Below are 25,396 nucleotides of genomic sequence, written 5' to 3'. Positions count from 1 at the left end.
AGCAGTATATATTAACTTAGTTCATTACAGTACGTAGCATGTCAAATAGTGTATAACCAAGCAACACACAAGTGTATCCCAAGCAATCTAATTCCCTTGATATTTGTACCCTGATGCAATACTTGCTGTGCATAGAGCAGAATAATACACTAATAAACACCATTTCCCTGTGCTTTTTATCCTGAGAATTGACAGGCCAATGGCAAAAAAGAAAGAAATTGATTTTATAATAAAGAGAATGGCAGAACTGCAAAAATAGTATTTCCTTTCTCAGTGTGAATGCCCCCATTCTTTTCATACAAAGACATCATTAATCAAATGGTGTCACCTGGCAGATCTTAAGAGATATACAGTATTCTCTGGTTGAAGAAAAACATATTGTTGCATGGTCCTTACTTCCCAGAGTAGTAAGAAGTCTCAGGTCAGTCTTAAAGAGTTTTGTTTCTTTGCTTTAAGAGAGGACAGGGAGACTGAAGTACACAAGAAGAATAGGGTGTCTTTGCACTATTCTATTTTTGAAAATACACAAATCTGTGAGTAGTGAGCAGACACCCCCACGCAGGAATCAACTCCACCAATTCTGCATCAGATTCTCCCTGCAGAATACCCCCAAGGCTACAGCCGAATCCACCAGAACCATCCCCCACCTGCAGGGTTGATGCAAGGCTCCTCTGGTTGCTCGGGATAGGGCTGCCAATAGGCCCAGCAAAGCTTTGAGAGGTACAGGGGCAGATGAGCCCTACTGATCTTGGGGGCCCTCAGCAGCTGCCCACCCATGCAGGTCACTGATGCTGGCCTGTCTGCCTGCTTCTTCCTAAATTCAAAGTGTAAAGCTGGTCCATTTCTATTTCTCTGCCCTTCCCTCTGGATGGAGGGTGCCATCTTCCAAAGGCTGGAGAGGGAATTCAGGATGTCAGGAAAGTCTTCTCAGTCACTAAAGAACATTCAAGGTGCAACCCTGTTCAATGAACCTTCTCACCTGGAAGTTGTTCCCACTAAGCTCAAGGAGAGTTACTTCTAAATAAGCATGCCTGGAATTACACTGTTAAAGCCCAGTGACATGTATTTCTTGCCCATCATGGTCATCAAGGGAGCCAAACTCAACAATGTTATTTTAATAACCCATCTTCATATTTGTCTTATTGTTAAAAATGATATTGCCTGTCCTGCAACCATAACCCTTTCATAAATCTAAATTAGAATTTGAGATCTTATTGCACAGCTGAGAAGATGGTCCTTTCCATAGTGTCAGTTATGACTTTTAACTTCCTAAGATCCTATAGGAATGCCTGTGTGTGTTCAGATGGTCAGGATTTTCATACCACTGTTTTTCATTCTCAAATATAGATGTAGATATATATTTAACACAGCTAGGTGAAGGAGTTGTAGAGGTGACAAGATACAGTATGAAAACAATGTATGGAACTCCTGCTGTCTTTGCTGTTGTAACAGTAAAAGCTGTTGTTGCATCAGGGAATAATGTTAGTCATCCATTTCCAGAAATTGAGCAAATTGAATGAAGTCTCAGTGTATTGCAAAAGGGGATGGAAAGATAAAGATTTCAACCCAGTTGATATGAAACAAATAATGTTACTGGAAGTGCATCACATACATAGAACAGGACAGACATCTGAGTGGGACCGTGTAACTTGGTGTCCTGCACTAGCAGGGGGTTGGACCTGAAGGCCTTCATGGCCCCTTCCAACTATACTAGTCTGTGATTCTGTGAAAGGTTCACTAAGACCAGTATGGAAAGGGTAGTTCTAACCCATCTTTCCTCAATCTGGATCCTCCAGCAATTTTGGAATGCAACTTTCAGCATTTCTGACCATTGACCATGTTAGTTAGGGCTGGTGTGTTCCATCTGGAGGTTTAAATCATTCCAAAGTGCAAAGCTAAGTCAAGAGATTCTACCACCTGAGGCAGGAAGATACATGCCACTGCCTTTATAGCTTCCCCTGCAGAGGAGCCCCTCTTCCTCTTTCAGGGTGGTTCCTCATGAATTTGCAGAAAAGAGGATATGGACATTTGACACAGTAGACCATACAGGGCATTAGTAGCCCCACGCCTGCACGGTGCTGACCTGGCTTCCTTTAGCTCCAGCACTGCTGCTTGACGATCTCTGGTAAGGTAAGAGTGTGACCCTCTTCTCCTGAGTCAGTGATCAGCCAGGTAGCATCTCGCATCACTCTTCATTGACCACAAGCATTTCTCTATTTGCAGGAGAATTCATAGCTAAATGATTCTCAAATTGCAGTCTGGTAAGCCTAGCTGTAAATTCTGGTTACAGTGGAAGCCTCTTTCAGTGTCAACCATAGTTATGGCTCGTACAAATATATTGTTGTATCAAGGGTGTCAAAGCTCAGGTCTGGCCCTTCTGGAATCTAATTAGGCCCCCCAGGGTTCCACAGTTGGCCACATACTCTTTCCCCTGCCTGCCAAAGGTTTTGAGGTTTCCTGACTTGTGCATGTTTTCTTTGTCCATTTAAAAGGGGGAGATACCTCTCCTAACGCTTCCTTCCAGTGCCTTGCAGCAAGCTAAAGTATGCTGGTATTTTGTGGTGCTTTGGTTCCACCCCTTTTGCCTTTGGCCCTGCCCATCACTGGCATGCAGCCCATGAGTGAAATTTAATTCAGCCCTCAGGGTGAAATACGTTCAATACCCCAACATTAAATGATGGCTAAATCTGATTGGGAAAAGGAAGGAGAAATCACAATGGAGAAAAGAAGAGCATCAGGGAAAGAGTGTGTTTTCCTATTGTGGGTTCCCACAATTTGCAAACTGCTACAAGGAGTGACTACTCCAGGATGCAGAACAGAACACATGGGAGCATAGGAAGCTGCCTTATAGGATACAGACTCTTGGTCCATCTAGCCCAGCATTGTCAGCACTGAGTGGCAGCTTCTCTGCAGACTTTCTGGCAGAGTTCTCTCCTACTCCTGCCCAGAGATTGGTTTTGGGGCATTCTGCATGCAAAGCAGGTGCTACAGAAAAAAAGACAGGGTAAAAAGATGGCGTTGAGGCAGATAAGAGAAAGACAGAGATGAAGGGTGACCGCTTCGATGGCAGGATGACAGTGGAAGGGAATTGAATCTCAATGAATGTATACCGGTCCTGTTGATGAGAAGGGGTGGACCCAAATTGTGTGTCTTGTCTTAAGAGAGGAAACAAACATAACAGACTAAAAGGATAGGGATACTGCAGTAGGCTTGTTCAAAGCCCCATGGAGTTTGTAGGGAAATGATGCAATTAAAATGTAATCCTAATCACCTGCATTGTAATTCCGTATGATATCACTGCAAAGCCAAGCCTTTTAACCACAGCTTTAATTATGACTCCATGCTAATGGTTTCACAACCTGGTCATAAGCTCTTATAGATTCAATTATGTATTTCACATGGCTATAAAAATAAACTATGCCTTGTTGTATACCATTTTAAAGCAGACGGTCTAATTAGATGAAATTTGAAAGAAAAATTGCTGAGCATATTTTGGAAGGGAAGGGAAGAGGTCCTGTACAACCCCCTCAGATGGCTTGGAAACAGAGCCTTTGTCAGAATTCATAATATTTTTTTTATTAACACAGTTCTAGGCTCTTCCTCTGAAGCCACCTGATGAAACCTTCTAGGTAGACTCTGAGTTGCTTCAAAGTGTTGGTGTATTCCTGACAATTGAACTATTGTGCTCTTTTGCATTGCCATGCCAATCATAAACCATGGTAGAATGGCTGTTCTTTAAGCAACCCATGATGCATGCAGCAGTCGACTGGACTCGCTGTAGCTTGTTCGCCCCCATATCTTCCCCCCAGTCCTCACAGGTGACACACCAGCAGGGCCAACTTGCTGCAATCACAAGCCATTTCTGGTTCACCATGGCATTTTGGTCGCTTTAACCCTTTTTTCACTGAGATTGCCATCTTCAGCTTGACATCTGTCCTTAAGGCTCCCCATACTGACAGCCACTAAGAGCCTTCAGAGTGCCCAGGCAGCACGCAGAGGAGCTGTCCATGGTTGCAGACCTATTTTTAAATTATTTTTCTGACCAGCTTCCCTTCAGTTCCCCAGTGTGCACCACTTTCTGTGCATGTTTAATTTTGGGGGAAAAAAGTCTCTCACTGCTGTGCTCCTGCATGCAAATAGAGATCCAAAAAGAGTCCACCTGCCATAGGCAATGTTTGGGGAGGTATCAACCCTAAGCATTAACTAGGAGGTTCCAAGTAGCCTTTCCCCCCCCCCCCCTGGGTTGGTTTGATAATGGTGAGCTGAAAGCAAAGATTGTTTAGCAGAGTGGTGGGTGGCAAAAGGGGGTGCCGTGAGCAGGCATCCAGTTGCCACTCCCAGCAGCCAAACATGGGCTTGATTGCTGGCTGCATTCATCAGGGACTTGGGGAAGCTGAAAACCAAGGAATCAGGAAGACTTTCCATCCGGGCTGGATTCTTTGCGCATCCCTAGTTCCAGGGACCCGAGATGGGGAGTATCATCCAATTTCAATTGACATGGCAACCCATCAGGGGTACAACCACCCCTAAAATAAGCTGTGGGTTGCCAGGGTGGCTTGCTGCCCTCAGACAAGCCACTCTCTAAAAGATAGTCTGGGTTCATATGACTCAGCAACAGAATGTGGTTCATCATCCACAACAGGTTGTCATGTTGTGCAAACCCAATAATTAAGTTCAGCACTTCTGGCTAGAGAGTTGCTAAGAGTTGTGGTGGTGAGAAGGGGGCTGCCCAAGCCTGCCTAGGGCTGTGCCCTCAGTCAGTTTACCCCAACTTGGTGCCCTCTAGGTTTGTTTGGGTTTTTTAAACTACAACTCTATTCTTTTCTACTCTTTTTCTCCTTCCTTCTTTCCCTTGTTTTATGAAGTGTTGTTTTATATTGATTTAATATATACTGTTTTATCATTGTATTATTGTAATATTTTAAATCATTGTAAGCCATCCTGAGCTGTTCATTGGAAAGGATGGGATATAAATGTTTGTTTAAATTAAAAATTAAATTAAACTCCCAGGATCCCTGACCATTGGCCATACTGGCTGGGCCTGATAGAAATTGAAATCCAGAATATCTGGAGGGGCTTAAAGTTAGCTTATCTGTTTCTTTTTAGGCTCCTTGCCCCTCACTCCAACCGGGACATCTTCATACTTGTTACTACTGCAGTGCTTCTTAGCTTCACTTGTGCTCTCAGACAGTCTCTTTTTCCTGGTCCATCCAGTAATTCATGTTTCTGGGATGAAATGCAGAACTGGACCATGTAGACCACTGCTAGATCAGATGTCCATCCCTGTCCTTCATGGGCCCATTTATCCCCCACCACAATCACTGCTTTTGACATCCTAGTGATAGGACAGCGACCCCTGCCTTTCCATGTCACAGTAGAGAATGCAAGAGCAAGCATCTGTAGTATAATGGTTAGAGTGTTGGACTGGGATCCAGGAGATCTGGGTTCTAGTCCGCACTTGACCGTAAAGCTCACTGTGTGACTTTGGGTCAGTCACTGACTCTCAGTCTAACCCACCTAAGCGGGTTGTTGTGAGAAAAAGATTGAGAGGAAGAGAACTGTCTAAGATGCCTCGGATTCCTTGAAAGGAAAAAAGTCAGATATAAATAAAATTAATAACAAATGAATGCAAAGGGTTGGGATTAATGTCAAATGTTTCTAAGGGCACAATCTTATCTATGTTTGGAGAGAAAAAAGTCACGCAACTCCCAGCATTCCCAGCCAGCATGGTTGTCATGCTGGTACATTGCAGGACTTTCTTCTATCTAAACATACATAGGGTTATACCCTAAAGAGTTTTGGAAGAGTGCGTGGTACTTGTCCCATTATGTGAGTGAGAATTAGTGGTGCAAGTGAGATTATGCAAGTGAGATACTTCATTGAAGTATGTGAATATATCAGTGACTTAATCCATGAATTACTAGTAGCAGTACCACTATTACTGGAAGCAAAAACGACGAAACTGAAAGCTATCGTATTTTGGCTGTATCATGAGAGGGCAAGACTTGCTTGAAGAAACCCCCCATGCTAGGAAACGAAAGGCAAAAGAAGAAGAGGAAGACCAAGTATGAGATGGAACAGTTCCATAAAGAAACACTGTCAAGGACTGGACACTTTGGAGGGCATCCATCCACAGAGTCTCCGTAAGTCATACAGGAATTGATGGGCTGTAACAAGAAAAACTTCTACTATTATAAAATTACTACTACTACTACTACTATTACTACTACTACTACTACTAAATTTGTGTTGCCCTATAGCTGAATCTCTCAGGATGACATAAATAACAAATGCAACAAAAACTAATGATAAATCAAAATACTTAAATCAAAATAAGGTTTTTAAAGTTTTAAAAGCAGCACCCATTTCAATTTCCTTAAAAAAGTAGAACCTGTGAGAAGCTGCCTTGGCCTGCAGAGCCATTGCATTCTCTCTTCCTACACCAGCGCTTCAGAGCTACCTGGAAACATCAGCGCCAGGGCTTGCATGTAGGAAATCCATCCGGTGCATCCGGAAGCGGGGCCTTTCTGCTGGGTGCCTCACCTGTGCTGCTGTGTGTACACTTTCCCTTTTCCCTCCTGTATCCTCCTGTTACGTTTCCTGCTGCATTCTCCTCCTTCCACCCATGCAGCCAGCTGGATTGGACTGGTGGACTCAGCAGTGGAGACAGTGCATTGGAGGAGCATTCTGGATTCTGCTGAGCAGCAGAGACTGCAGCAACCCCTGAGTTTTCCAGGGAGGAGCATCATCTGGGTGTCCTCGGAGGACGGTGAAGCTGATCGCAGATTCCACTGGCTTCTCTCTATCGATCTGCCTTATTCTGAGGATGTCCAGTGGCAAAATGTCCCTCCCCTCCCTCCCTTTCCTCTGACAGGATTTGGATTTGCTGCTGTTCTCCGCTTTGCTCCACCTCCTTTTCCTCCTCCTCCTGCATTCCTGAAGTTAATAAAAGGAAAAACCAGGTAGCTGGGGAAGGATACACACACACACAGGCACACACAAGTTGTGTCAGTTGTCAGCAGTCCATCTCTTTGTTTTATTTTGAAAGACATCCCTGCTGCTTGGGAATTAAACCCTCTGACATTCTGAATGAAGCCAGCTGCTTTTCCAGCAAGCCTGCCAGAATGGGCCAGTGCTGCTGCAAGCTTCATTACTGCCTCCAGTGTCTGGACAAGACGGTACTTTGCCTCTTTTATTTTTTCCATGTCTTTTTTACTCCATGCTTAATTCAAAGCTTGGACCGCTAGCTTGTTATCCCTGATTCTTCCTCTTTAGCTAATGTAGGTAATGTTGCATTGCAAGCTGCAGTGGACGAGGAGGGAGCGGGAGGGGGAGGGAGACATGATGTTCAGCTTCTTTATAATGTGCTGACTTCTCATTCACTGGTACCAAACAAAACCTTCAGATTCATCTGTACACTGCAGTGGCTTGCATCAGTTGTATCCTGCGGTCTAAGGATGCAGTGCTCGTGTTTTTGTGAAACAGCAACAGACAAGTGGTCTATTGGACTCTGAGCTGACTTGATTTGCTGTTCGCATTTTCACATTTTCTTCCTGTTACCTGTGGAATGCAAATTGAGGATGATCCTAGCATGCAGCCCTAAACTGAGGAGGTCTTCTTTCCCTCTCCTTTATATTTTGCTTGCATGAGAAAAATCTGCTTTCTCTCAGATAACCTCCTTTTTATGGGCTTATTGTTATAATTACAGGCATCTGTAAAGGCTTTTTTTCTCTTTTCCTGTGTCTGAGGAATCTGGGGTGTACCTGAATCCTTGTTTGTTGAACAGAAATGTCTTCTTGATGTCAGTACTGAGTTTATACCTGTATCTACAGCTCACTGCAGAAAAGCTTGCTGAAGAATTCCGTGTTATTTCTAACACATCCCCATTGCCTCTAGATCTTAGTTTAGCATTGTGAGTTCACTGATGGAGCCGAGTGGGGAATGTGTCTCAGTTTTTAATGTCCTTAATGCCTTGCAGAAGTATTCAGTAGATTTTATTACAGACCAGAATGATCTTGGCAATCTGCTGAAAAACAAATTGAAGCTTCTCTTTGTTGATCTTATTATTAGATCAAGTATAGCTTGAGGTATGTTGCCCCTTCCAAGTTAAGGAAAACGTATGACTTAATACAGAACTCATCAAAAGGGGCACTCTTGGGAGCACTGTGGTGATAAGTTGGGCTTGTAAACTTTAATCTAAAAGGAACTGTGGAGGGGAGAGGATGCCTGCCTGCTATCTCCTGATGTGGCACCTTTTAAGAAATCATTTGGGAAAGACAGATGGCAAATAATTTTGAATCTCAGTTGCAATAACACTTGGCTATTGCCTTCTGGAAGAATCAGATTAAATATTTATTGAAGGAAAGGTGTATACCTCCCACCAGCTGGCCAAGCCCTTGCTTCACAATAGTGCAGCAGTGACTAAGCATCAGGTCCACATTCAGCCAAAATGGATTAGATTTTGTCCAAGTGGCAGAGGAAGAAGCTCTCGTGAGAGCCAAAACAGAAACTGTTCTATCCGATTCAGCAGTGGGCTTTCAGGGCAACCTCATCATCTGTAGCATGTGCATATTTTCTGCCATAGAGGCGTTGTTTGGGGATGAAAGCTATAATTACTGGGAGGAGCTGCACAATAGTTGTAGTTTAGTTAATTGTACTAAATGCAGGGTTTGGAATCTGAGGAAAGAAGCATTTACAGTGCAGTCCTGTGCTTGTCTATACAGAGGTAAGCTTGGTTGAGTTCATGTGGACTTACTCAGAAGTAAATGTGTAGAGCACAGTCGTCTTGAGTGCGTGATCCATGTGCATTCACTTGGCGCATACCCAGGGCTGGCTCCAGGTTTGGATTCCTTTTGGATGCAATCTCTTCCATGGACCTCTTAGTGAGTTGACCATCCCACCCCCATACTCACCAGTTCCTCATCCTCTTTCTCACTGCTGCCACTTGCTTTCCTAACAGGCCCTTGTAAATGGTGGCATCTACTGTTCCACCACCACCATCACCTGGAAACAGAGGCAAGTGAACAAGAAGGTTGCAGTGGTGAAGAGGAGGAGCAAATCCAGCAAGCGATTGTCAGTGGGCTCCTGTTGGAGTCTGGGCCCTTGGCAGGTGCCCATCCGTGGCTTCTGTTGGTACACTGAGCCAGAGTACTCTTCAATCTTCTGGTCATTTCACATGGTTTCAGATGACTAGAAGCATGTCTCACACAGGGAGAATCAAACTAAAGTTTTGCACATGCAACCAATTGAAATCACTTACATGTTTTAGGTTTGCAGTCATCGGCTAGCACTTGTACAGAAGAAAAACCTTTGGAGCACCACTGTTACAGAACTTTCCTCTGCTGGTGGTTCATTGGATTTAGGCTACAGAGTCCACTTCCTGCAATTATAGCATCACACTTATTTATTTATAAATTTTCAAACCTACTTTTTAGGGTGTCCTGTCTTCACATGGAAATAAGAATACAATTGCAGTTGTTTGGTTTTTGGTTTGGTTTGGTTTTGATTTTTTTGTTTTGATTTGGGTTTTTTTTAAGTAGCTAAATATATATCCCCCCCCCCCCCCCCCCAAGTACAGAACAGCTCAGCTAAATGCGGACTGGAATAGGTGCTTCTTCATTTTGAAAATCAGCAGTGTTGAGGCCCTATATACACCCCTGAGAACATTTGTATTTGCAAATGTGTACATATAGGTACCAATTTAGAAATAATTACTATAATTGAGATAGACTCTAGGACATCTCATCATAGTGGGGAAGGCAGGTCAGGTGCGCTATGTGCTTGCTCAGGCTGCTGATGTCTAGGTATGAAGTGCTGATGAGCAACTTCATATACCCTTCTGCTCTCTCACCTTCTAGTTCTTTGACTTTAAACCAGATCAGGACTGAATGAACCATCAAATGGAAGTTACCCTCAAATAAAGAACTGCCCCCAGCTAGTTCTCCAACACAGAGAATAGTCACTTGTAAAGCAGGACGTGTGGCTGCCCTGCTCTCACAAATATTCGCTCCTGTATCCACCCCTTTGCCTTCTTCCTTTCTGTGTTTGTCTCGCTCCCAGTTGAGCAATGCAGTGGTCCTGAATTCATCATTACCATGGAGAACCACTGTTAGGAAAGTTAGGATGTTTTCTTAAAATTACAGAACGTTAAATACGAACTGTACCATGAATATGATGCCTGGGACTCATGGGAATAAGTACCTAGATTCATATCCACCTTCGAAGAGGTAGAATTTGGTCTATTGTTTCCCTTTGCGGACAGCCACAGCCCAGCCATTGTCTTGCCATCCTAGAATACATCCAGGGGTGGATTGTTTATGATTAGTTCAAGACATTCAGATATCCCGGCTTGACTCAAGATCCAAATCTACCACAAGCACTGCATATTAGAAGGACATATGTTGACCAATGCAGCTATCATGCAAGGCAGAGAGAACCTGTGTTGCCCTCCTTCTATGGCTGCTCTCTGGGACATCGTTAACCTTAACACAGTGATCCTCAGACTCCCAGTTTTCATTAACTGTTCCACTCACATATTTTATCCGGTAAACATCAGATTTTGAACATTTCAGAACATTCTGCTGCACATTTGGGGTGCATATCCACACATCAGATACCTGCATGCCTTTTGGCTTCAACACCAACACACATGAGCTAAGCATACAAGCTAGACCAAGAGTTGGCACAAAGTACATCTCCGGCCGTCTTGGACTTCACTCCTCGTTTTTCTGACCATTTGCCATGTCTAGGAGTTGACATCCAAAACATCTGGAGATCTACCTTCTGCCTACTCCTCACCTAGACCACATCCAATACTCGTCAATGGTTGAACATTACAAACAGTAAGAGGCACTGGGAACGTTGGCCACCACTACCGATCTTCCCAGAAAAGAGCATCCAGTAAGCTTTGGGGAATCTATGGAGTTTCACAAGTAGAGCACAATTTGAAAATGACTGTTGTACGGGATGCATCAGAAGCAGCGTAGCTAGTGGCAATGTAAGGTGATTGTGCAGCCCCTGCTTTGGAAAGGGTAAGCACAGATCACCATTACCTCAGGTGTGTTTTTAGGAGAAAATGTGTATAAATATCTGTTTCATTGGGCTTGATCCACACTTTGCAAGCACTAACACTACAATCCTATGTAGCATAAGCCGTAATAAATACAGTGGGATGTAGTTTGAGCAGACAGACATAGAAATTCACAGTTAATGGAGTCAAATATCACATAATCCCTCCAGAGGTGTTTTGTTTTTAATTGTACTGGGTGGTCAGCTTGCACTACTTGTGTGATGCCAAAAGCAAACAATCTGTCTAGTTTTCTTTAGGCTGCCTTTGCACAAAGCACTTGACCAGAATTTTCAGACTCTTGCCTTGCCATTTCCACAGGCATGCAGCAACTCTTTTCGCTAAAAGGCTAAATGCCCTGCCAGAAAAGCTTGTGGCAACTGTTTTCTTGTGGCAAGCAGGGCCAAAGGCACAGAAGATGGAGGCAAAGGCAAACACACCAGCCTCTTTTGGCTTCAGGTCCTTGCCTATAAATGCACTTTAGGAGATACCTTTCAATCTTTTAGAACAGAGAAAAGCCAAGAAATAACCTAATCATTGCTGGTTGAGAGGAAAGGGGAGGGACCTTCTGTGGAATCCTGAAAGGCCAGATTTGAATCCCAAGCTTGAGGTTTGGTATCTTTGATTTACACATTCCTTCTCAGGAATCATTCAGAAGTAATGCTAAGCTTTTCCAGCCTAGTAAGTGCCCAGCTAGTTGAAACACTCCCACTTGCCAAGGGGGAGCAATCAGGAAGTATCACAATCATACTTTTCCCAGATGAAAAGCCAGGATGCTAAACATTCAACTTCACATTTTGTAGGGTTACAGCCTCACTCTGTGAAACTTCTGCTCAGGTGGCAGACCAGGACGGGCAGCTGATTGCATCAGAGCCTTTGCCCACCACTTCTACCAGCCTGATTCTCTCAGTTAATAATGGAGGGAGTGGGGGAAGGAGGGAGAGAGGCGAGGCGAGGCGAGGCGAGGCGAGGCGAGGCGAGGCGAGAAGAGAAGAGAAGAGAAGAGAAGAGAAGAGAAGAGGAGATATGGATATGTCAATACCATAGCTCAGTGTTAAAATATCCAGGTTGTTTTGTAGTGTTTTGCCAGGGTCATTAAATTATTCCAAGAACCAACCTCTGAAGGCATTCCTGAAATCTGGAATGGCGCAATTAACCAGCATTCAGAAACATTTGTCCAACCATGTTTACAAGGAACTCAAGAATTCACAAGTTACTTAAGTAACTAGAATTCTAATTACTTAATTAGTTAACTAGAATTCACAAGTTACTTTCTACTTAAAAGAAGTAGAACCAAAGTGAGAGAGACTCATGTGAAGACTTGTTTATGCAGTTATCCAAGGATGAGTGTCTCCTCGCCACATTCCTTTTCTCTGATCATCCCTTTGCCACGTTCCCTCTCTGGTTGCTAGCCAGATTTTAACAGTGGGGTTTAACAAGCAGAAATTGAAATGGAGGAAGGAGTCCAGTATAATTAGGGAGTTTTTATGTAAATATGAGTGTTTTCATAACTGTATAGACAATACAGTGTTGTGGTTTTGCCTTGGATATAAAACCAAAATGGCATGTAATCCACTGTATGCAGTGACTTATAGGGGAAGTGGATATGGAGAACAAGGCTACAGCAGGCTCTCACTGCAAGCAAAACTGTGGCTGTACTGAGTAGCACTGAACTGGCAATCTCAGGTAAAGTAGTGCTGGAACACATGATTCAGAAGGATGGACTGAAAATAACCTTGACTTTCTTGGCTAAGTGATACTGTTTGAACATTCTGATAGCCAATCATCCATATGGGCAAAAGCCGCTTTGTAAATTTTGGGTGTATACAATTTAATGAGCCTGTAGTTGCACATGGAACTCATTTCATATGGCTTCTCCAGCCTCTATTTCTGTCTTTCTGAAAGGAACTTCTAAGTCCCAATGGAAGACAGAGGTAAGGAAAAGGAATATCATAAATCTTTCTTCTCCATCAGCCTTCCAAATTTCTCTCCTCTCCAAGTTGCTTCGGAATTCAGTTAACAACTGCCTGGTTTGGTCGGTCAGCACCTTTAGAATTTTGAGAGAGGCCAGTGCTGCCATGCAGGTCTTACCTGCAGTCAAACGGCTGCCAGAGTGGGCATGATCAGTCTGCACAATGTCCCTTTCCTTGAAGGCAAACAGGTGAGACTAAAAGAAAGAAACAGGCCCAGAAACCTTGCTAGGTGGCAGAGGTGCTGCTTCAGCTCCACAACAGTAACAGCTACTCCTTGGAATTGATGTGAAGCTGGTGCTGCTTGTCAGCATTTTGATTTGCAGCATCCCAGCCTTCCAGTCAATTAATCAGTAGAGGCAGGAAGCCTAGCAGGCTTAGAGACCCCAAGTTTATTCACTCTATTCTCTAAGAGACAAATTCTGCAATCCTAAATACACTTATTAGGAACTAAGCCCATTGAACCCAGTGTGTAAACGTGCAAATGATTGTTCTGCACATTATAAAACTTTCAGATCCACTGTGGTGGGGTGCTGTTATCCCTCCATCAGAACCTAGCCATTGTGTTATTCATTGTTGAATCATGGTTGCAAAACGCAGCTAATGGATGCAGTACCATCCCTGGCGGTCTTCATTTCCTGGATGTCCACTTCACGCTTGCATTCTATTTTAAGTTCCTTTTCAGAGCCAAAGGCAACATTATAATCCCAGTAGTAATGACTGGTCAGTTTTAAGAGGCAGCAAAACACTATCAAGGATTGTGAATGTCACGTCACTGTGGAGCGGGAATTCCAAAGGGAGGGCAATGCAGCCAGCCAAGGATTACCACTGCCTGCACATGTTATAGCTTCCTGATCTAGTTTCTCTAATTATTAGTAGCTCTAGTAACACCATTACTTACAAAATCATGGAAAAGGATGTGCATCACCACAAAAGAGGACACTGGTTTGCATAATATTTGAAAATGCTGATCAACATGTATAGATGCAAATTTAGCAATGTGCAGCATTCCAGGTCCAACAGAAATGCAGGAGAGCTCACCATAGCATGGAAGCCTGGGTGACCTATGCACTTGCTCAACCTGCTGCTTGTTGTTAATGGGCCACTCCAGGATCAGCTTTTCCTTCGGATGGTTCTTTATGTTGATTGACATACGACTGGGCAGCCCTTCAGACAGAGGGTGCCTTCAAAATAGGCACCATCCTTTGGCATCCCTTAGAATAGAGAACTATACTTTGTGAAAGGGGACACGTCCTGCCAGCCTGATATGATTCCCTGTCTCCCTCTTCACAAGATGAGGGATGCCGTTATGACAAGAAAGTAGCTTAACGTTCTTTTGTGCTGCTGTTTCTGGTATCTATTATGCTAAATCGCACTCTGGTGGGTTTTCCATCCGCCTCTTCTGATGATTTGTACATCTTTTGTGAATACCTCCCACTAAATTCTTTTTATGATCTAACAAGGATGTTTCAGTATTGTCGGGATACATATATTTTATGTCTTCTGTGTCCAATCATTTGAAATCCTCTGTTCTGAGAAGTATTATTCTCTTCTTTCCCCATGCCCACCCCTTCCCCACAGGCTTAATAAAACTGTGCCATAAATTCTCAGTTTAGTAGTTGTGGGTCAACATGTTATAATCAATAGTGTGCAAAACCAGAGGCAGAATGCTAGCAATCTTGCATCTCTCCTTTAGAGAGAATTTTGCTTCAAGACAGTCGAAACACTTTTGTTTCATATTTGTTTTTAGCAGGGCTATGAAATTTGGTAGAAAAACGGTTCAACAACAGTATTGTTTGTTCATTCATTTGTTTGGTGGGAAATGGTTAAACAGCAGTATTGTTTGTTGATTTGCAAGCTTGCCTTTTTGTAATCAAAATGCAAGGGATTGCTAGAAAATACATAGATACAAAAATACAGCCAAAATAGTGAGGACATTTAACCCTTTCTTTCTATGTTCTTATTACATTTTTTTATTATTATTATTATTATTATTATAACATTTCTATTTCATATTTGTTTGTTTAAAAAATACTACTTGTTCAAAATATATGCATTATTCAAGTTTCCTCTAATTCTCAGACCATAGGAAAAGGTGTAAAAGGGAAGGGTGAATTGGGATTCTCACTATAACCATGTTTTCACCCAGGATTCTGACAAATCATAGCTTACCATGAATGAAGCCCAATTGCTTGCCAGGAAGTAAGAAAACCAGAAATGGTTTGCTTAGTTTTTCAGGCTGGTGATCCTGGTTCATTGTTCCCTTCATAAACCTGGTTTATAAACCTGTTCTTAATTTGTGAATCTTGGCTTGTTTATGAGCAGCCAACCATTGTTTCCAGTTTGTTTACACTGAGTAAACAATGTGTAGCTGCTCGTGCTAGTGGAAGTATCCTAGTGAGAGCAAATGGGCTATTTTTACCAACAAAATGTTGCAGTATGGTGTAATGTTTAGAATTCTAGCCACTCTGTTCTATTTTCCTAGTTCCCAGATTTCCACTCAACAGTTAGTCAGCAGAGTCCCTGACTATACTCAATCCTCACTAGACTCTTTCTGGGTTTTTACCAAGACCTAACGGCTTTTACTAATGATGTTTTTGAATTGCTGCAAATGTGTGGGTTCCATGAAACCCACTGATATCTCCTCTCTTACATGGCTGATCACACTCTAAGCCTGCACCTCATCAGAAATCAGGCAAATTAAAAAGGAATTTCATGAAAGACAGGCAAGGAAGCCCACCATGAATTTATCCAGCATGTTATTGGCACTTTGAAATATCTATGGGCAACTTTAATAATATGATATTATCTATTCTTTCTTGAAGGTCTTAAAACACACACAAAGAACATTTAGCAATGAACGATATAAACTAATACACAAAGAGTACAATCCTTTGACTCCTGAGAGAATGTCTGAAGGACCATACAATGGTGTGGATCCAGCCCCAAAAGCCACAGACATAGCTATGGCCTATGGGGGCAGGGGGAATTGGAGCATGGATTCCACAGAAACACACATACTGCCATTAGCATGGAAGGTCCCAGGACACTGCCTTATCCTGGGTGATATTACTCACCATCAGGGAAAGCAGAAATTGGAATAGAGAAGGGGTTGGACCAGGGGCAAAAAATAGAGTTTTTATTCATATTTATTTGTAACTATATTTATTTAAAAAAAATTTAGACCTTCCCTTACCATAGTCTTGGGACAGTTTAACAATAAGACAAAAAATAAAATAAAACACAGCATCCTAATCAATTTCTAACAATAAAACCCATATTAAATAACAGTCAAGCCTTAAAATATTGGGAAAATAAAAAGGTTTTAGCCTGGCAAAAAGAATAAAGTGACGGCACCAAGTGAACCTCTCCAGGGACTATATTCCACAATCGGTGCACCACTGCAGAGAAGACCCTTCTCTGGGTAACCACCCTCTTAATCTCCTTCCAGGAGGGTTCCCAGAGAAGGGCCTCTGCCCCAGATCTTAAGGGGCAGGAGGGTGCATAAGGAAGATGTTCCTTTAGGTAACCAGGTCCTAAGCCATTTATGGCCTGTAGACCTCCCATAGATCCACTGGATCTGATCTCCATCAGTGGAACCCAACTAGATGGCCTCAGAGGCCTGTAGGGCAAGGGAGGGGAAATTCACACCATCACTTTTCCCACTTATATAGGATCCCATCCTTAGAGTGTTAGTCTCTCAATATTGCACATTAAAAGAGTAGTAACTGGAGTGCTCATATGTATGTTCTTTTTTAGCCTTGAGGAGTGTTCAGTAGGGTGGACACAGCGCTTTTCCATGTTATCCCCAACACATTTCTATGTTTCCTATAATTCAATGCATTCCAGAATAAGGCAGCAATAATTGCTAGGGAATAAGCCCCACTGAATGCAATTACCTTACTTCTGAGTAGGCATGCATAGGATTGTTTTGCCCAGAAGTTGCTGCAGCTGTGATAGATGTGGCTCCAAGCACATTATATGAAGGACATCTCTGTGAATGTGAAGCATGGTACCTGCTGGCAGTTCTTGAGAACAGAACTAAACAGTTTGCTTAATCGGATGTAATGAGCAAACATGTGCAAGTTCTTAGAAGGAAAAAGCCCAGTGACTGTTGTGTTCTTTGTCTTAACAGAACGAAAGTGCCCTTGTGAAGGAAAAGGAGCTCTCGACAGAGCTTGCAAACATCAAAGATGAAGTTGGTAAGTAGGGCAGTAAATAAGCAGTGTTAAGAATTCCTTTTCCACTTACAGATGTTTGTTAAAAAGGGTATTATTTCATGTACTGTGACGTTAGGCAATCTGCATAGATCTAAAACGGCATGGTTTTAAGCCCTGTGGCAGGTTTTTATGGCCTGTTGGAGAACAATAATTTTACCTCTTTGCAACAACAAAGACAGGTTCATAACCCTGCACAGTGGAACTAATCATGTATTATCTTCGCTGCGTGCAGATGGAGACCTGTAAATCTATACTGGATGCTTTTGAATAGCATCACATACCTGTCACAAAGGCTGGGTATGAAGCTCAGGTCACCCTTAGTGTGAGAGGATGCTGCATTCCCAAATCTTGTAAGGCACAGTTAGGTAGGAATTGGTGAGATGTCTGAAGCCAGGCTGAGGCATGATGCAGCATCCAGCATGGCAGGGCAAAATGTGAGACCCACCAAAGCTGACCCCTTTAAACAATAATTAGATGTCACCTTGTGTTCTGATGGAAAGCAACTGCAGCAGCTACTGCCCCCTGGGAAATGGCATGCTGTAGTTTTCAGCAGTGGCGCCCTGACTGTGGAACACGCTCCCCAGGGAGGTTCGCCTGGCGCCATCGCTTCATTCTTTTCGGCATCAGGCAAAGACCTTTTTATTCTCCCAATATTTTAACAGCTAATTGGTTTTATCCTTGTTTTTATCTTTATCTATTGGATGCAGTGTGTTGTCATTTTTTTGATTGCTTTGTTTTTGGTTTTTCTGTTTTTTGTAAGCTGTCCAGAGAATTTTAGTATTGGGATGGCATATGTTTTTTAAAAATGAACAAATAAATACTTAAAATGGTAGCTGTTCCAACTGGTTGCCACTCTTCTGCTTTTCTGGCCAGTATTTCTCTGCTTTCCAGAGGAGTGGACTGAATAGGAGTGGGCTGTATGTGCCTGGTGGTGCAAAGCTTGTGAGCTTGCATGGATGGGGCAGGCTACAGGCTGGGCCACTGGAGACAGGCAATGGCAGACCACAGAGAAGCGCAGGAGTGCGTGGTCTTCATTTCCCAGGGGAGGGAAGAGCAGTGGTGCTCAGGGTTGGAACAAAGGCAACTTGCCCGGGACTCAGTCAAGCCTGGCCCTGGACTGAGTAATTTATGGTGGCTAGTGAAGTAAGAGGTTTAGGCAGACATCCCCATTCATGCTTAAGGACGATGCCTTGGGTGGAGGAGCACTCTGCATAGTGACAGCTGCCCACATGCCCTGACTTGGTGCTCTTGTGCACCGTCAGATGTGCGGAAAGACTTCCTGAAATGACAGGTACCTGTTAGGACAGTGATGGCAGGAGGTCACTGTTTTAGTTTGCAGAACGGTGCAGACTGAACCCGTTTGTGGAGTTTGTAAAGTGGGTCAAGGGTCACTTGAGATGAAGGCCAATTCACAGCTGTGGATGCATCACAGAACCCTGGCTCCAGGCAGAGGTCTCAGGTGCCCACGCTGTGCGGGAGAACATTGCCTAGAAGCCAGTGGCAGCCACATCAGTTTTCTCTAGCATTTTGTAGTGGTTTCTTTCAACCTAGACCCTGGCCTGTTTTGCTCTGCAGCTTTGCCCCAGGACTTTGCAAACTGTTCTTAACAGCAGTCTTCTTGCTGCAGTTTTGTTCTGCCTATCTGTTTATGACTCAGGAAAGTTTGCCATACCCTTTGCTTGCTGCATTCAGTTGACTTTATTCAATCACTTCTGCTAATACTTTGCCTCTTTCAAATGGAATTGTAGTCCTGCAGTCACACAGGTCACCCATCAGTAAACAAAAGGGGGAACATCAGCATGAGCTGAAGGCTTTAGCATGTCTGATCTAATATGTCACATATGCACATCTGAAATCCAGCATAAGCACCTGGCACGTATAAGAGATCCAAGCATGGATCCCACTGAAGACAGTTTTCAGCAGCCAGCTGGAGTTTTAGAGAGAAGGGGGAGGTGGAGTACACCCCATTCCATTAACTCTGTTCCGTTCAGGGAAAGGAAGTTAGCATGTAAGCCAGGTGTTCTGCATGTGCATTCCCCTGCTCTTTTATGCAGGTGCAATATGTGCAAAATAATATTCAAACATGCAATTGTGTCCTTAGTGTATACATATTTTTGTTCTGATATCTCACTGTCCCTCCAAGCCACTTTGCAAAAGGAATGCCAATGGAGCATGTTTAACCTACAGCTTTGTTTCAGCCAAATCAAGGGCTATGCAAGAGAAGCTTGCGGCATTGCGGTTGAGCTGGTCTTCTTTTGGCAAGTAAAGGTCTGGAAATGCAGAAAGCCACGTGCCACTTGGGCTTGACTGCTGCTGTGTTCCAGTTGATCGTGACAGAAGTGACAGACCGCTTCTGACATTTCACATTTCTGTTATAAACAGAACTGCACTCGGATTGGCCTTTACTGGCAGGTCAGGCACAAAGGGAAACGGCATCAGCCTGGTGCTAGGAAAATATTGTGACGGCAAGTGCTGTGATTTAACCTGGAGCCGCCCGTCCTTCCAGTCGATGTTATTTTGTGTGGAAGTCACACCCAGCCTGTAAGCTAGAAGCAGAACATTCAAGGAAATAAAATAATGCATTGGCACTCTCTTGAGAGGACATAGACTGTTTTCGTACCATGATAGCTGTACTAGTCACTGGTGGGGTTTCCTGCAGCTGATGAAATTTGGCTCAGAGCTTCAGGAGTCATAGACTTGTTCCGGGATGAGAGTTTTAATTCTCTATACTTCATGAAGCTCTTGGGTGGAGTTGCCTCATAACGGCCTGGCATGGACAGCTAGCAAATGTGTAAACTGTAAAATTAGGTGCTGTGCTGGTGGCCGCACTTATCTCTCAGATCTATACGATAAGGGGAGGGCATCTTGTCCAGCAATAAAGGCTGCACTGAACGTGCATCATGATCCAAGGGACTGTTTGCATATTTAATTTCATGTGTAGAGCCATTTGCATATTATTTTCTTGAATGTGGCAGATGTCAAACTGCAGATGGCAGGCATGCTGCATTTACTTTCAAACCACTGACCTTAAATGCGAAAAATATGTGTCTGCTCTAGGGTAATTATGATGCACAGATTTTAAATAGCAGGTGCTAAAAAGGCTGCTTCGTTTTTGTTTTTTACTTGTGCCTTTGCTTCTATCTCTTTCTTAACTATTTGGACCATCACATATCTAAATGAGTCTCTGCTTTCATGAGGACTAGCAACATATTTTGTCTTTTCAATAAAATGCAGGGTTCTGGGAATTTTCACATATGATCTGGGCTACCCAGAAGTGCCTCAGAATTACCATGCAAGTCCAGTCCTTGCGATGTCCATTCCTTGCAAGGACATAGCAGCAGACCAAGCATGTTAAGCACATTGTCTGTATTGCAGAAGTCTATCAGCGTTCTATATATTCAGTTCTCAGCCTGTCAAGAAACTGTAGGATAGCTGCTTTTCTATATGCTGGATCAAGAGGCTATCTGTTCATTTATCAAGATCTATTCATTGACCAAGAAATGAATGCATATCCAATCCATAGGCTTGCCAGAATTCTTGGTCAGTTTTCAGTTCAAAGTTTCCCCTGCACTTACAAACAGAGAAACAGGTAAGGTCCACACAAAACAGTGCAGGGTCAATATTCCAGTCAACCAGTCCTGCCCTCTTCCAGGAAACCCCATTACGTCCCCTGCCACTAGTGAGTCAATATTCTTTGGCCACGCAGCATGCTTGGTCTTAACTGAGTGTTCCACCCTGGATAGAGAGGTTCCTGAAGAATTTTTACAATTTCTTGTAAGCTTAAGGTGGCCGTGTGTCATATTTTACAGAGGACAATCCTCTATTTGAAAAGCTGCCAGAGGATTGTCCTCAGTTTAAAGGTGGGGTATGTCTGAAGAACTATCTTTGCATCCACTGTGAAGATAAAGAGCCATCAGAAGAGAGAACAAAGAGGGCTTGATGGTGCCCATCAATAGCACCTCAATAGCAATAGAGCAAGACTGCAGCCCATCTGGTCAGAATTTTCCACACTATTGTGAGCTCAGTGTCCTTTCTGAGAATGCATGTTCTCTTTTGTGATGATTCACTGAAACTGGCGGTGCCTCCTTCTTCTATGTGGTTGGTGCTGCTTTGGCTACATAAAGATCCACACTCAGAGATGGAGTTTGTACTCATTGTATAAGATCGCTTGAGAGCGGGCATGGAAAATGCTGCTTAAAAACCAACCATAAAACCTCTGTTGTATGTGCAGTAAGCCTTGTGTGTGTCATGTATGCACATCTGGTAAAGCCTCATCCTTACTGCAAAGGTAGTGACTTCTATTTTAGCAGCGCTCATCGAAAATTGGCAAGTATTCTGTCCACATGCTTCGTTTGTGTTGGGGCTTTGGCATGAACACGCCTGTGCCTCCAAAACCATCTTCACATAATTTCAAATTATGCTGGGTCATTCTCATTAGAAAGATGGATGAAAGACAGCTTTCATTACAGGATCAATTTAAAGCCTGAGTAGGTTTCAATTAGAATGATTCCCCAGCCCCAGTTCCACTTAATTTTTGCCAGGATTCTGAGAATTCTACTCCATAATGGAAGCTGATACAGAAAGGAACCAAAGTGATCATCCAGGCAAACTACCGACTTATTCTGAATTATTAAGGAATACCAAATCGACCAGTTAGAAGAAGCAAATTCACTGAGGGGCAAAATGTGTGTAGTGTAGTGGACAGAGCAGTTTTCCCCTATCGGGTGTCCTCTGAATGAGTTGGACTACAACCCCCATGGCTCTGATGGCTGGGGATAATGAGAGTTGTAGTGCAGCACATGTGGACGGCACTCGTTGATAAAGGCTGGGCTGGAGTGTCAAGCCAAGGCTAGGGAGACCCAGATTCAAATCGCTACTCGCTTGTGAGGCCAGTTCCAGGTCTACTTAAAATGAGTTAGGACTATGTGCTCAAGCCACTGTTGGGCCTATGCAGCCCTTTACTTAGCCTGGTGTATTCACTGTGCTTTAGGACCATGCCAGGGTGACAAACCGTGGTTCGATCCTGATTTGTTTAAACTAACCTAAATCCCCCTAACCTAAATTTGTATGGAACAGGGAGCTCCGGTCAGCTGAAAATCAAAAGCACATGGCAGAGGAGGCAAGAGGAAGAGTGAAGGCTTGGAAACATAATGCTAAACCATGCTTAGTGTTTCATTGTCACTGGCTCCCTAACTTTCAGCCTGACCTACTTCACAGGGTTGTTGTGAGGATGAAGGGGGGACATGTATGCTGCCTTGAGCAACCTAGTGGAAAGACAAGTTATGTACGCTATAAATAAACAGAAGATTTGCAATCAAGTCGTATGCCATTGTTGAAAGGCTGCTTTCAGTAATGATCACATAACTAGGATGTGCCAGACGACGAATTCAGCATGCAGGTACTGGCAGCCTATAGAGTGAGTGCACGCTCTCACGAGGGCATTTCCTCCCGCCAGCACTCGCCAGCCTTGAGCTATTCTCAGCAAAACTCTCTTTAGTGTTTCCGTACGCATCTCTGAGCATGCACAACGCGACTAGTTGACCCCAGCTGGGCAATTACTTCCCAACACTCCCCTTGTGAACCCGCTTGTGGCCTAACCCTCCGGGAGGTGCGCTGCGCCTTTCCTCCACTCGCTTCTCAACCGACTGCACTTCTTGGTGCCGCCTCCTTCTGCCGAATCCATTTGAAGATTCCCCAGTCTCAGCAGCCCCTCCTGCGTCCTCTACATCCTCACTGTTCCCACAGCCGGTCTCTGCCTCTGTCCCTTCCTACCTTTGCATAGTTTAACTCTGGAATCTTCTACCACAGTATCTAGTGGTGGCTTCCAATTTGATCCAGCGACCTTTGGTCTGATTGGACAGGGAGCGAAGGGGGCACAGCCTGCCAACGAGACCCGCCCCCCCTTGTGCTCAGCACACCCTGCAGCCACAGTTCTGCAGCAAAGACAACAGTCCCTTAAAGTCAATTCCACATTGTGGTCATGCCACTGTTATATTTGGGCCAGGCAAGAATATGCTGGGCACTGAAGTCCATCCACGTGCTGGCCTTTAAGCCCCCATCCCAGTGGGTTGGGGGATTTTCATCACACCTTCCTTCCCAGCACAGAGAGCCTCGGGGGACTCTGCTCTGCCCTCTTCTTCTGCCCTCTGCCAGCCTTCCCCAGTCTGGTGCCTCCAGATGTGTTGGATTACTGTAAACCATCATCCAACACAGCCTGTGGTACAACACCCTGCTTTTTATTTGGGGTTGCCACTAGTCCCCCAGTCAGTGGATGGAAGAAATGCTTCTGTGCAAATTTCCATACATCCAGATAATATTCGCCACTGTTTCACTGTTCGGTGTGTCAAAGACCTCTTTCCCTTTAAAAGATAAAGAGGGGTAGCACTCACAGTATTGCTGAAACGCACCTGTTTCCTCTCTGTGTATTACACCACACTTGCAATTTCCTGTTGACTTGAGGCATTTTCAGTCTGAGATTCTTAAAATTTCTCTTTTATTATTATGGCAAGTAGGGAGGAGGAAGAGGAGGAGGAAGCTTTCATTTTCTGTCTGGCTTGTACCATTTTTCTTCTACCTTTTTCCAGATGTGTCTTCACGTATGAGATGAGACAGAACCTCTTTGATAGCAGCAGCTAATATTAGGCAGGGTCCAGGAAGGTGGCAGTTGGTTGCCACCAGACATTTCAATGGAAACATCCATGACAGCAATAGCGGTGGTAGAGAGAGGCATGCCCACCCCGCAAATGCCTGGAAGTTGCCTGCCCCTAGTCTAGGGAGTATTCTCCTGAATTCTGCCTCAGGCGGGAAGCTGGCACCCCAGATGGGATGTCTGGATAGCAGTCTTCCCTGCCTGCTTGCACACCTCTAAGATGTAGGCAAACAGCAATTCTTATTCAGGTTAATGGACTGGAATGCATCAGTGCTAAGGCAAAAATGGAATTTTGAGTTATCTAAGTATCTAAACTCTCTCTCCCCCACCACCCAAGGGCTAAATGTGCCAGTGGGTGTCTGGGTCCTTCAACTGTTCACCCAAGTTCATGAGCAGGGATTCCCTTGTGTGGAAAAGACAGATATTTGAGAACATTGCAATATATTCGGCCTTTGTGAATATATCCTGTTTTATAGGGATGCGTGAGAATGTTATTGCAGAATTTCCCATAATTTGCACGCTTCGTATTTGAGACCAGAAGAATTTGTGATTTTTGTTTTTAATCCTTAAGAAAATAGGAGAAAGGGAAGCTGGCGCATTTATCCATCACAGTCCGGAGCTCTGTGTTCCCAAATACCTGGGCTGAATCTCTGGCCATTCAGTCATGTTAGTACATGATGAAGGCTGCCATCTCTTCTCTTTCTGACATGCTCCTCATCTTTAATAGCTGTATGAAAAGCAGGCCCAACCTGACCTTTTCCATAAGAACAGCATTAGTCCGTCTAGTCCAGCGCACTGTGCACACACGAGGGGCTCGGCTAGCACTGCAAGGCTGTTCATGTGCTGCTCCCGTGGAGTTGGCAAGCAGCACACAAAGCCCACGAACCATGGCTAGTGGACCACCCTACCTGGCAGGTGGCCAGTGCTCCACACAGTGAGTCACACATTCCCACCATTCAGCTCTGCTTATATCTAGTGGAGGTACAGGTGGTGGAGGATATAGAGGAAGGAAACTCTTTCACTTCTGACTTGGCTATGGAACCTTAATGAGTAGTTATTTTAATTTGCAGTTCTCAATGCAGCGAGATATGAGAAATTACAAAAAGAGAAGGAGGAGCTGGAGAAAAAGTTTGAGGGGAAGCTGAGGAAGCTTGGCTGGGAACAGAAGGAGGAGCTCCAAGCGCTCGAAGAGCGGCTGCGGACACAGTATGCTGCCGAAATGGAGCAGCTGCAAGAGGACCACAGCACCCAGCTCACCAGCATGAAGAGTCAACACCAAGAGCAGGTCAGTCAAGTCATCTCAACTGTTAGTCTAGTAGCCCCATCACAACTGAAGGTACACACAGTCAAGTTATGGTATGTATCCCTGAAATTTCCTTTTGAGTAGGTTCTCATTCCCCACCGTCCAATACACACGATTTAACACCCTCCCCCCCGTGTCATCGTCATCACAACAACAACATGAAAGATTTGGAACAAGATCCACCAGTGA

At 44.0% G+C, this 25,396-nt stretch overlaps 1 protein-coding gene across 3 annotated transcripts in view; it reads left to right on the top strand.

Moving 5' to 3' along the window:
• Positions 1-25,396, top strand: part of MTUS2 (microtubule associated scaffold protein 2) — a 225,935-nt gene that overhangs the window by 183,280 nt on the left and 17,259 nt on the right. For 2 of the 3 annotated variants that reach the window (XM_044442748.1, XM_044442747.1), the window contains 2 exons: positions 17,171-17,237; positions 24,975-25,189. In XM_044442748.1, coding sequence (XP_044298683.1) covers positions 17,171-17,237; positions 24,975-25,189 — 282 coding nt within the window. Of the gene's footprint in view, positions 1-7,055; positions 7,179-17,170; positions 17,238-24,974; positions 25,190-25,396 lie in introns of those variants that run through there. The other variant, XM_044442749.1, reaches the window with a different exon arrangement.

The sequence above is a fragment of the Varanus komodoensis genome, unplaced genomic scaffold (assembly GCF_004798865.1).
Source record: "Varanus komodoensis strain SLA01 unplaced genomic scaffold, ASM479886v1 scaffold4, whole genome shotgun sequence".
NCBI lineage: Eukaryota > Metazoa > Chordata > Lepidosauria > Squamata > Varanidae > Varanus > Varanus komodoensis.
The sequence above is the reverse complement of the archived record's forward strand: the minus strand, read 5'-3'. Positions and strand labels throughout refer to the sequence as shown.